This window comes from Tachyglossus aculeatus, chromosome X1 (assembly GCF_015852505.1).
Source record: "Tachyglossus aculeatus isolate mTacAcu1 chromosome X1, mTacAcu1.pri, whole genome shotgun sequence".
In the NCBI taxonomy this organism is placed as follows: Eukaryota; Metazoa; Chordata; class Mammalia; order Monotremata; family Tachyglossidae; genus Tachyglossus; species Tachyglossus aculeatus.
Window position 1 is genome coordinate 32,695,220 of NC_052101.1, and position 12,849 is coordinate 32,708,068.

The 12,849-nt window shown below is 46.4% G+C and overlaps 1 protein-coding gene across 2 annotated transcripts in view; it reads right to left on the minus strand.

Moving 5' to 3' along the window:
- The window catches only part of CYFIP2 (cytoplasmic FMR1 interacting protein 2), a 95,663-nt gene that overhangs the window by 50,427 nt on the left and 32,387 nt on the right, over positions 1-12,849 (minus strand). For both annotated transcript variants that reach the window (XM_038772329.1, XM_038772330.1), the window contains exons 10-15: positions 8,920-9,011; positions 6,200-6,317; positions 4,735-4,854; positions 4,504-4,629; positions 2,066-2,232; positions 1,670-1,817 (exon numbers count right to left, since the gene is read on the minus strand). In XM_038772329.1, the coding sequence (XP_038628257.1) occupies positions 1,670-1,817; positions 2,066-2,232; positions 4,504-4,629; positions 4,735-4,854; positions 6,200-6,317; positions 8,920-9,011 (771 nt within the window). The remainder of the gene's footprint in view (positions 1-1,669; positions 1,818-2,065; positions 2,233-4,503; positions 4,630-4,734; positions 4,855-6,199; positions 6,318-8,919; positions 9,012-12,849) is intronic.

Sequence of the window (12,849 nt, forward strand, 5' to 3'; positions counted from 1 at the left end):
TGGAGGTAAGAGAGGAGGCAGGCGCTGGTGAAATCAGGATCAGGAGCTCCAAGCGTCAGACAGGGGCGGCCCATCTGGGGCTTTCCAAATAGAGGCAAATCCTCCAGTTTGGACCTGAGCTTTGGAGCTGGGCCTGAACCAAGTGACCTTCACGGAAGATGGGGCGGAGGGATGGAGGTAAGTGAGGAGGCAGGGACTGGTGAATTCACACTCCATTTTATAGAGTTCCTATCTGAGTCTCTGAGCAACTGTGAATTTTAAAATCTAATCCCAGCTAGGACATGGGCTCCCTCTTGTGGCTTCTTCCAAATTACCAAAACCTACCAATTTCCTGAGGTATGAAATGGTTAATACTGCTAATTTCCCAAGAGGTTTAATTAGCAATTAGCTATTGTTTCTAAAGTGCTTTCAAGGCAGAAGGAGAAGTATTTCGGTGGTACTCTCTTTGTTCTCTGGAAAGGAGAAGGATTTCAGTGTTACTGCCTTTGTTCTCTGGATTGTCCCAACTATTAAGGATGTGAGAAACATTTCCCATCAGATGCTAAACCACAGGGAAGACCAGGAGACTGTCAGAGGTCAGTCATCCATCCCACATATAAAACAGGCTACATCTAAACCAGCCTAGGCTGATGAGTGTTCATATTATTTATAAAGTCCCAAGAAAAGGAGGTTCTTCTATAACCCTCTTTGGTAATCCATTTTACAATTAAACAGCTCTCATCGCCATGACATTCTTCTTCATACTTTCTGTAGCTTCCATCTGTTCTCATTTGAGTAACAGTAGCATTTTGTTTTCATTCATTCATTCAACTGTATTTATTGAGTGATTACTGTGTGCAGAACACTATACTACAAGCTTGGGAAAGTACAATACAGCAATAAACAGACACACTCCCTGCCCACAAGGAGCTTACAGTCTAGAGGGGGGAGACATATCAATACAAATAAATAAATTAAAGATATGTACCTAAGTGCCTTGGGGATGGGGGGGGAAGAACAAAGGGAGCAAGTCAGGGTGATGCAGAAGGGAGTGCAGGGGGCGGGGGGGGGGGGGGGGGGGGGCGTTAGTCTGGGAAGGCCTCGGAGGAAATGTTTTCTATTTCATTATTATAAAAAAGTACCCTTCAACTCATAAGAGAGACAATGATATGAATTATTGGAAGACTGTGAATGGGCACAATGTATACCCAAACATATATAACCTGATGTGCAATTTACAAATAGGATAATTTATAATACGATTAGTTAAAAAGTTTTACTTCAAAGAATAAACTAGGCTCCAAGGGAGGCATTATAGATGCTGGCGTAATCTGATCTTAAAGACAAAAATCAAGGATCTGGTGGGGTGGGGGAGTGAGTGACAGTGTCCTGGGCCCCCATATGGCCAAGAGAGAAGGAGGCAGCTGGAACCTGAGTTTACTGTGCTCTTGACGCTCCCTGATCCTTGGGGACAGAGCAGAGGGCCTAGGAGGGCCTTGGGGTGAGCTCAGACAGAAGAACTGATGGCAAGGAGTAGCAGCAGAATCAACAAGCCTCCATTGGCTCCCTCGCTTTTTTGCTGAGACAGACCTAGTTTGTCACCCCTGCCCTTCCTCGTCCTCCCCCAGATAAAACAGACGCTCGGTCAGAGGCACACACGAGGAGACTCAGGGGGTCGAGCGCCGCATACCTGTGTGCTAGAAGGTCCTACTGCTCGGCGAGGGACCTTGATTTCAAATCCACCTTTCGGGTCCTTCTCTCCTCTCAGGCAAGGATCATTGGGGGGCTCTCGCCCCCCCTCCCAATCGCAGATGGTCTTCCGAATTGCCTGCAGGACACTGGGATGGGGAAGGCCACACTCTTTAACTGGAGAGAAGCATCCTATGCCGTTTGAGTGTCTGTCTGCATAACCAAAAATGGCCATGCCCAGGGCATAGAACAGGATGCGGTGGTGTATGCATTTCATTACTCTCCAGAAACCTCCCCTCTGCCTGCTTCCTCCTCCTCCTCCCTCCCCGAGCTGTCAGCCAAATTCATTTTCTGGATCTGACCTCCTTCTTCCCACTGTTCAGGACAGGTCACTTACCTGATGAGAACATTCTTCTTCTTCCTCACTGCCTGTCTCAGGGGTTCCCTCAGGGTCACCTGTGCAAAGTCTTGCAGGGCCGCATATATTGTGTTCCTGATGGCTTGGTTGAAGACACTTTCCATCCGTCCCATTAACACCTGGAGGCCCTTTATCATGGCAATCACCTAGGAAAAGCAGAAAGAGACCCATAAACTCACACACCCATCCACTTTGGGGACCAATCCAAGGTTGAACCACCTGCACCAATCATGTGATTCCTTTTTGGGCCATTGTCCCTGCCTCAGTATATCCTACTTTTGGAAGATTTTGGAAGGGTATTTCCTTTAGAAATTTTTTTCTTGAGTTTAAATCTTCTTAGTGCAAACCTAGTGATAAGTGCCCAGCTAAAAGGGGTGGGGACTTCACCAGGCAGAGCGTATGACACCATGTACCACCAGGCCTGCTCTGAGCCTGTCTCAGGAATCCCGAAGCTCTATCATTCAGCATATTTGGCTTTTTCCCCCCATCCCCTAACTGCTCTGGAGGCCTCATGGAAGCTCCCATAGGCCAGTGGCAAGGTAAGGTGGGCAATCCAGTGCCACCAACAGCCCTGGCCTGAACGAAGCCCTTTGCCGTGCTGCCTTATTATTATTATTATCCAGGTCCCAGAACAATATGGGTTCAGTCAGGTTATTAAACCTTTTCTGTAGAGAAGCAGCATGGCTTAGTGGAAAGAGCACAAGCTTGGGAGTCAGAGGTTGTGGGTTCTAGTCCCAGCTCTGCCACTTGTCAGCTGTGTGACTTTGGGCAAGTCACTTCACTTCTCTGTGCCTCAGTTACCTCATCTGTAAAATGGGGATTAAGACTGGGAGCCCCACTTGGAACAACCTGATTACCTTGTATCTACAACGGCACTTAGAACAGTGCTTGGCACATAGTAAGTGCTTAGCAAATACTATTGTTATTATTATTCCAGCTTCATGTTGCCAGTCCCCCTGTTCTGAGCACTGACTGCTGTCTTGAGGGATTAGGCTAGTTAGGGTCCAGATGTACACAGAATATGTGTGTTGGGGGGTTTGTGTGTGTGTGTAGTGTATGCCGATGCATGCATGTGTGCAGGGCAATCCAAGAGAAACTTGGAAAGAACTGTGGGGAGAGAAAAGGTTAAAACTACCCTTGAGGGGCAAATAAAACAAATTCTGTGAGTCATTCTCACTAATGAGCTGGAAATGAGTCCCAATGAACCTAATTTGCTTTGAGCTCAGTCGGTTTGATATAAAGTGTCTCTCACACGCCACATGGGGCCCACCGATAACTAAAAAGGCATGAACTCTGAAAGGGGCTCATATTTTCTAATCAAAGCAAATTGCCCAAAGGAAAGAAGCCTCCAGCAGTTTGTGTTAATGGATAAATTCAGGCAGGCCGCCACTGAACACAAAGGCTGGAAGAGCATGGGGTTAATGTTATTTGTAGAAAAAACTCTGAGAGCCCTTGGGAGTGGGGGACTGCTAACAAGCCACAGCCACAGGCTTTCCAGCCAAATGGGGGCATGGGCTTGCAAAGCCAATATCTCCAAGCACTCTATTTCACAAGTAATTGTGGGTCTTTGGATTGTGCTTCTTTTCCTCTTGAGCAAAACTGTAAATTCTTCACAGAGGAGACCAGAGGGGACTGTGTCGGTTTCTTCCTCTGTAACTCTTCACAGAGGAGTACTGTGGTCTGCCCACAGTAAAATCTTGTTCGTCGTCAGGGTATTTTACTTTTGCAAAATACTTTTTAGTAGGAGGAATAGTATTTATTACATATTTACTGCAAATCATTTTCACATCAGTTATCTCATTTTATCCTCCAAACATCATGTGAGGCAGAGACAGGCACAATTATTACCATTTTATACGAGGAAACTGAGGACCAGAGAGGACAGGTGATCGACTCCACGTCGCACGGCAGAACAGGGACAGTGCTTCGACTAGAACCCAGATCTGCTGACGCCCAGCGTCATGCTCTTTGTGTATTACAAACACTCTGACTGACTGACTGGGAAAAGGCTTTGCTTTAGGAAGTTCTTCTGGGCTGAGATTATGTTGGGTGGATGATTTGGTAGAGCACCTAGCACGGTATGGGCAATCAACAGATATTAGCCTGCTGATTGATAACAAAATGGCACTCCAGGTGCCAGCTGATCAAATCATTTTCCACAAGATACCAGAAACATTAGAAATCGACTGCAGAATGGTATTTATACCGGTCACCTGAAGGAAGGATAGGTAAGGGTTAGAGTTAGTGCCATAGAAGGGCTCAGTTAGGGAACTGACTTGCTCCATTTCAGGAAAAATTCTTCTGATTCTCTGATGTGTCGGTCCCAGAACATACTGCTCTCAGGAGATGACTTTTCATTCCCCTTATATATTAGCCACAACCTGCACTGAATGAGGAGGGGCGGAGACCACACTCACCTCCACAAAAGCAAACTTTTCCTCACTGGTGTAGTTGTAGCGAGTGGCTCTCTCGTACTCCTCTGCGGTGCCTGGACAGTCCTTGTTGCAGAACTTGTCTGTGGGATGTACCAGCTTCCAAGAGTACTGTAAGTGGGGGTTGGGAGGAGGAGAGAGGCAGAACAGAAATGACCACCAGAACCCCCAAAAGGGGACAGAGGGAGCCTGATTTTTTTCCTAGGCGGTACTCACCACCTCCATGACATGGGCACTCCACTTGGAGAGCAGCTGCAGCCCCCGCAGGGCCAGGTCAAAGAGCTCCCGATACTCTTCGTCAGATTTCTGGCTGTCCAGCCCTGAGCCCGTCACCACCTGGAGAATATCCCCCGACAAGCCATTCAGGGCAACAAGGCAACCTTCCTCCGGGCTGTCCCGGAGTTGATAAGGAACAAGACTCTTCCTTAACTTCCATTTAAATCCCAGTATGGGGTCCTGTGCACCCCATGAGCTCAATGCATTTTGTGTCACTACCTACACTAACCTTTTTTTTTGGTATTTGTTAAGCACTTACTATGTGCCAGGCATTGTATTAAGCGCTGGGATAGATGCAAGCTCATCAGGTTGGACACGGTCCATGTCCCAAGTGGGGCTTACAGTCTTAATCCCAATTTTACAGATGATGTAATTGAGGCACAGAGAAGTTAAGTGACTTGCCCGAAATCACAGAGTAGACAAGCGGCGGAGCTGGGATTAGAACTCAAATCCTGTCTCCCAGGCCTGGGCTCTAGTCTCTTAGGCCACACTGCTTCCCGATTTAACTTCTATTTCAGGTGGGTTTGTGATCTCAAAAAGGGGCACAAATAGAAGACCCGAGTCGACAATTTCATAGGATATTTGGCCCTCAAACATAACCATCAAGAAATCTTAAAAGCTTCTATAGAAATTTCTCCTTTTGACCAACTCTTAAATCCCAGGGAAAGATTGTGTCACTTCCTTCCTCATTCCAGATAGTGGCCAGATCGTGAGGCTTCCCTCTACTCATAACTACCTCACTAGGAAATTATGGAACTTGTATCTCCCGGCAATCAAAAAACAGATATCTTCTCTATATGGATTTTTAAAATGGCATTTGTTAAGTGCTTAGTGTGTACTAAGCACTGTACTAAGCACTGGGGTAGATACAGAAAACACATACACCAAATTAAAAAAAAAAAGTGCAGGGCTTAAATTGCAGCAACCAAGATTGGGCTGGTTTTAAGAAAAAGCTTCCCCCGCTAGGATGGCGAAACAGTGGATTATGAGATGAGAGGTTTAGGCTTGAGACATGGAGACATGACTTCCTCTGGTGCCTCTCTCTAGCAAGATGGTCACAGTCCCTGTCCCGCAGGGTGGTCACGGTTAAAGTATGAGGGAGATCAGGTATTGAACACCCAGTCTGTCACATGAGGCAATGGAGGTATGGAAAAGTTACGTAACTTGTCCAAAGCCACACAGCATGCAAGTGGCAGAGCTGGCATTAGAACCCAAATCCTCTGCCAGGTCCATGTTCTTTCCACTAGGCTACACTGCCTCTCATTTGTGTCACATTCTATCATATGTATCTCTGCTCTGTGCCTCTGTCTCTTTATTCTCTCCATTTTTCAGAGGCAGCGGGGCAGCCTGCTGACTGCTTCACGCCCTCCTTACCCCATCTCATTAGCCTCTGCCCCGATCTCACCTCACTGTTGCTGTACCGCGCGAGTTCAGAGATGAAGCGGATGTGGTCGTCTCGGATCTGCACCATTTGCTCGCAGATGTTGTACTGGGGGCTGATGGAGCTCTGGGTACAGGTCCACCTGGGCAGAAAGGCAGGGGGGTTGAGCAGACAGGGTGGAGTGACATCGTACGGGAGGGCCAGCGACCTTCTGCTCCGCAGCTGCTCCTTCTACCACTCTGCCACATTGGCAACCTCGGACTGTTGGACAATTATCCACAGCCTTAGCAGCCTGACGGATTGTTAGGATGGTCAAGTTGGGGATGTGTGGCTCTGGTTGATCATCTATCCCTCGACGCTGGCTTCTAAGGGGCTTTGGGAGAGACGATTCCTGGGTCCAGAGCTTCCCTGCAGCCTGGCCCATCCTCCTCAATGGATCGAGCCCACGCACCTCCTAGCAGCTATGGCTCCTTTACTTACCAGGTGGGCAGGAGGAGGGAGAGGAACGGCCAGCTCTCTCCACAGCCACTCTCCAGGTTGCAAACAGCTCAGCTTCTGGTGTTTGGGTGAAGGTAATGCAGGCCTTCCATCCCCAACCCCATGCTGGAGACACGCCTGGATTTGGGCAGGAGCCGTTCAGCTGGAGCAGTGGGGCCAGAGGGGGAGAACCTGGGTCCCGGCTGTTCCGGCACCCACCGTCAAAGTGGAAGGGGAGCACACCTCCGTGACAGACACCACACCGACAGGACGTCACTAACAGGTTCTGGAAAGCCTCTTGGGATGAGGACGCAACTCTTCCTGCTTTCTCAACTCCCAAGAGGGCAAGAGAGAGCCTGACCTATGAGAATCAGCCGGTAATTGGGGCCAGAGTTCCCTCCTGACTCCGAGTCTGTGCCTCCAACAGGCACTGGCATTATTCCCAGATGAAACGTTCCACTGAAACATCTGTCTCTGCCTGGATTCCGCAATTCCAGAGTTGCATCACTGTAGGTGCGACGATCCAATAGGACAGCACACCTATCGGCAAGCCTGCCCAAGACCCATTATGTCTCCAGGTCCCCTGACTGACAGGAGACCATTTAGGCTTTCTTCCCTCCCTTCCTCTCCCTCCCTCCCTCACACACTCTTCCTTCGCACCTGGCTCTCATCTTTGGGGTCCCTCAGGCAATCCCCACAGTCTAGGCAGGCTAGTGGGGCGGGTGCTGAGGGAAAGGCAGAGCTATCAGAACCTGTGGGCATCAGCTGTCAATTGTGCACACTCCCAGGCCAATCAGAAGGTGCATGAAAGGAAGCCCATACCATGGATCTGCTTACCTGACCACCATTAACCCATTCTGCAATTCTCATGGTGAAGTGACCTGAACTGCACAAAAACCATAGCCAGCAAGCCCTATTTCACTACATTTAAAATAGTAACTTTGCCTTGAACGGAACTTCTTACTCGCCATAATGACTTCAAATCACTGATCTCAATTCACCCCTGAGAAGTAGGGAGAGCCAAATACTATTATTCCCACTTTCCAGGTGAGGAAAATGAGGCCCAGAGAGACAGAGTGACTTGCTTAGGTCACGCGGCAGAGCTAAGACTAGAACCCAGGTCTCTTGATTTCCAGACTCTTTTTACCCGATTATATTGTCTCACCTTGCAAGCACGACTGGGGTCGTAGAGGTAGTAAGCAGTAGGTGGACTCCATTCTGCTTCTCTTTTGTTTCTTTCTGAACTACATAGCGCTGTATTTGTTACAGACATGACCAGCCTGCAGGTCGGAAGCAAGTCACCAAGCTCCTGCCTGTACACAGGGGTGATCTGATTTTGACATTCTCAGCTCAGCATATGAGGGTGAGCGTCCATCTCACAAAACCTCAATGCACAATGTGATTGTTCAGTGGGCAGTTTTAGCTTTAGCTTTTAGTTTTAGCTAAGGAGAGACTGAATTCCTTACCGTATTAACCCCTTTGCTGAGCAAAACTGATTAGTATCACAGCAAAAGCCAGTTGGGAGGCCTGAGATGCCCTACATGGGCTTCCCTGGACAGCCAGAGCTCAGCTTTTAGCAGTACTGACAACTGTGCAACACTGTGCGGAATATGTGATTGTTTTGTGAGGTGGACTAAGCTGAGAACTTCAAATCCATTTTAAACGTACTATTATTTAGACCGCAATGAGACATAACAGCTTCTGAGAAGGGAACAGGAGAAACAGACCTGATCTTCTACACCGAGAACACTTTCAATCAAACTCCAACTGACCAACATGGGAAACGCCCATTCTCTAAAGAAACTGCTGCGGAAAAGCACTTTGTTTTAGGCTCTTTCTCTTAAACCACTTTTCCAAACGCAGGGACAGAGGGTGTTTCGCAGGCATAAGCGGTGCTATGGTCATGCTCTGAGCAATTTTGCATCCTAGAAGCAAAGAGTGGATAAAAAAATGCCCAGAGCATACTCACAAGCACGCCTGCCCACACACTCCCAGGCACACAAATGGGGACACATGCATGTAAGTGTGAATGGCTTCACATGCATATGCCCCCAAGCCTCTGGAATCACACGTTCTCACTTACAAGACAAGATCACTCTTGTAGCCTCTGCACATCCTTACCTGTACAACCTTTTATATGGGTGTCAGGTATATACACTCACACCCATTCATGAATGTACAAACATACAAACAGACACACACACACATCATGCCCCCTGCCCTGGCAGAACACACAGAAGCCAAGAGACATTACGGCAGGCACTCACTTGGATTTGTTCTCCTCATAGTGAGCACTGGTCTTAATGTATCTGGCCAGTTCTATCTGCATATCGCCGAATAAAGGTACCACCTGCAGCTGCTGCAAGAAAAAACACATAACAAATCAGATACCAGCTAGAAAGCCCTGGAACTGATCTCTGTCCATCGATAAGTGAGGGGCAGCTATAATTCAGGAATCCAAGGGCATTTTGAGCCTTTGTGGAGGGTTCCTCGGGCCTAGAGGAGTTCTCCTGGTTGCAGTTCCTTGTGTGGATTCAACTCTCCCAAACAAATAGGTTCCTTCCACCATGGCGTGTTTGTGACTGTATGTACGAGAGATTCCCTTGTCTGGAGATGAAGTTGAATTCCACTTGAAACTTTGGGAGAGATGAGGCACACCTACCCCTTTTTTCACTGGGACATACTGGTTTGGGGAGCGCTCAGTGGGATGGAGAGACTGATTTGTACTGAATTAAGGATGGAAAGTCTTGGAGCGGCTGTTTTCAGCAGGATCTCGCACTCTTACTCCACCTTAGAAAAGAAGTGAGCAGGCAACAAGTAGAGCTGTTGGTAGGAACAATGTGGAAATACGACTGATTGATTGATAAGTCATTCGCTCGGTGAAAACATTAGTAAGTTCAATATCCTGGCCAACCATAAGTTCGGCCTTGTCGATGGATCTCTAAAGAGTTTGAGAGAAGAGACTCCTATTATTATTATTATTGTTATCATTATAATTAGTGTATTTGTTAAGCACTTACTATGTGTCAAGTACTGTTCTAAGCACTGGGGCAGATACAAGTCAATTAAGTCAAACACAGTCCCTGCCCTGCACGCAGCTTGCATGTTTAAGTAGGAGGAGAAGAGGCACTGACTCCCCATTTTACCAATGAGGAAATTGAGGTATGGATAAGTTAAGTGACTTGCCCAAGGTACACACCAGGGAATTAGCAGAGTCGGATTAGAACTCAGTTGATTCCCAGGCCTGCGATCTCCCCACTAAGGCTGTGTTGCTCCTCTAATAATGGAGAAGCAGCGTGGCTCAGTGGAAAGAGCCCGGGCTCTGGAGTCAGAGGTCATGGGTTCAAATCCCAACTCTGCCGATTGTCAGCTGTGTGACTTTGGGCAAGTCACTTAACTTCCCTGTGCCTCAGTTACCTCATCTGTAAAATGGGGATTAAAACTGTGAGCCCCCACAAGGGACAACCTGATCACCTTGTAACCTCCCCAGTGCTTAGAACAGTGCTTTGCACATAGTAAGTGCTTAACAAATACCATTATTATTATTAATAATAGAGGTTCACTTGCCAAAACCCCAGAGACTGACTGTCTTTATAGCCAACATTAGCTTTTACGTTATAGGACGGGACCTGAGAATCTGAGGTCATCAAAGAAAATGAATCAAGTGGTTCTTGATTCTTTAGACTGTAGTTTGCCATGGCAGAGAACATGTCTCCTAATTCTGTTGTATTATACTCTCCCAAGTGTTTAGTACAGTCCTCTGTACATAGTAAGTGCTCAATAAATATGACTGATTAAAGAGGTTGGAGCTCAGGTGCCTCTGCCAGGGACCCAGTAGTGAGGTCCCCGAAGCCCCTCACCTGGGAGCAGCCAAACCAGAAGACCACGCAGGACTCACTAATTTCTGCAAGAGATTTCTAATTTATGCTTCACTCATGGTCTATTAGTAAGGTAAAGATTTTAGGGTTACACCCACAATCTGATTTCTAGCCCTTAAATCATATTTTCAGTTAAGGTTCAACCCGAAAAAAATGTAAATTTAAAAAATCTTATTATTTATCTTAACATCTCACTACCAAAATGGGCTTACAAATTAATTCTTGTTTTGCCACAATTATCAAGTCAATTTAGTTCATTTATGTGATGAATTGTCAATACTCCACTGTCATCATTACAATCAAAATGTATTTTGTAATGACGCATCTGGAAAGTTTGCTCATTTTAAATGGCTATGTCCCCTATTCTCCACTCTATAAAGAACCTAGGGTTTCCTTGAGCCACTGGACCTCATTTACCTCTTGTGCAAGGTTACTCTCTTGCTCCAGTACAGAGCCTCGACTTAAAATCCAAGATTTGGACTGATGCTCACACCTGCTACCTTAAATTAGCGGATACAGCATGGGTCTAGGCATCAGAAGGACCTGGGTTCTAATCCTGGTTACTTATCTGCTGTGTGATCTTGGGCAAGTCACTTAATTTCTCTGAGACTCCGTTACCGCATCTGTAAAATGGGACGTGGATTTTGAGACACATGTGTGACATGGACTGTGTCCAATCTGATTACCTGGTATCTACCCCAGCTCTTAGAATAGTGTCTGGTACATAGGACGCGCTTAACAAATACCATAAAAAAAGTTTGGGCTCAATGTAAGGATGAACCCCACCATCCTGGGGCCCTGGTATAGGCATCGACATTCCAATCTTCCCTGAAGGAAAAGGTCTCAGCGCCAAATGTTGATGTGAAAACCAGGGTTCCCTTCTGTCCTGTTTCCAAACCCCACACTATGGGTCTCCCTCTCTCTGCTCTTCCCATTCTTTGGGAACCCTTCTTCTGGGCTTTGGGAGGTTGGGGAAGCAGAAGGTAATTCCATTCCCCTCTTCCATAAAGTGACTAATCTCAGCAAAGCACTAATCTGCTCCAGCCCCGTTATTACCTCTGTTTTGGGCTTCTTTGTGGCTACCAGAGTTGGGTAGCCTTCCCTCCTGGCCCAATGATAGTTCCGCTGCTAATCAAATGGTCAGGATGGATTTTGAGCTGAACAGCTTTGGGTACTTCCAATACAATATGACGGGGCTGATACTGGAAACTTCTGATACAATGAACTGAAGAATCTGGGGCCATAATTGGCCAAGGAAGCCCTGGGAGAGTTCTTGATCATAAAAGAGTAGGGCAGACAAATTCCTGCTGGAGAACTGAAGAGATTTCTCTACAGATCAATCAATCAATCAATTGTATTTATTGAGCGCTTACTGTGTGCAGAGCACTGTACTTAGTGCTTGGGAAGTACAAGTTGGCAACATATAGAGATGGTCCCTACCCAACAGTGGGCTCACAGTCTAGAAGGGGGAGACAGAGAACGAAACCAAACATACTAACAAAATAAAATAAATAGAATAGATATGTACAAGTAAAATAGAGTAATAAATATGTAATCAATCAATCGTATTTATTGAGCGCTTACTGTGTGCAGAGCACTGTACTAAGCGCTTGGGAAGTCCAAGTTGGCAACATATAGAGACGGTCCCTACCCAACAGTGGGCTCACAGTCTAGAAGGGGGAGACAGAGAACAAAACCAAACATACTAACAAAATAGAATAAATAGAATAGATATGTACAAGTAAAATAAATAGAGTAATAAATATGTAATCAATCAATCGTATTTATTGAGCACTTACTGTATGCAGAGCACTATACTAAGCGCTTGGGAAGTACAAGTTGGCAACATATAGAGACAGTCCCTACCCAACAGTGGGCTCATAGTCTAGAAGGGGGAGACAGAGAACTAAACCAAACATATTAACAAAATAAAATAATAAAAATAAAATAAAATACAGATCTCTTTCTCAAAGGGGTTTTCCATTCTCCTACAGACAAGGGAAAACAATGCTACACTTCGCATGTTGCCCAGGTTCTCAATTAGCAAAAAAGGATGGAAACCCAAGAAAAGACTCAGTTTCACAGAAACTTTATGATTTAGCATAGGAAGTGAGCGGTCTCACTTTTGGTACGTATTTCTTTACTGAGATGGCATTCAAGGCAAGAAACATAATGGAAAAACAATGATACAAAAGGGTCCAAATGGATGACATTCGCTATTTGTCTTGTTCCATTTCCTACAGCAACAGAAGCCCCTTCCAGGAGTTGTATCTGCCCTCTAAGGTTGAAAATCTCCTTCCTGACCTGACCCAGATTGCC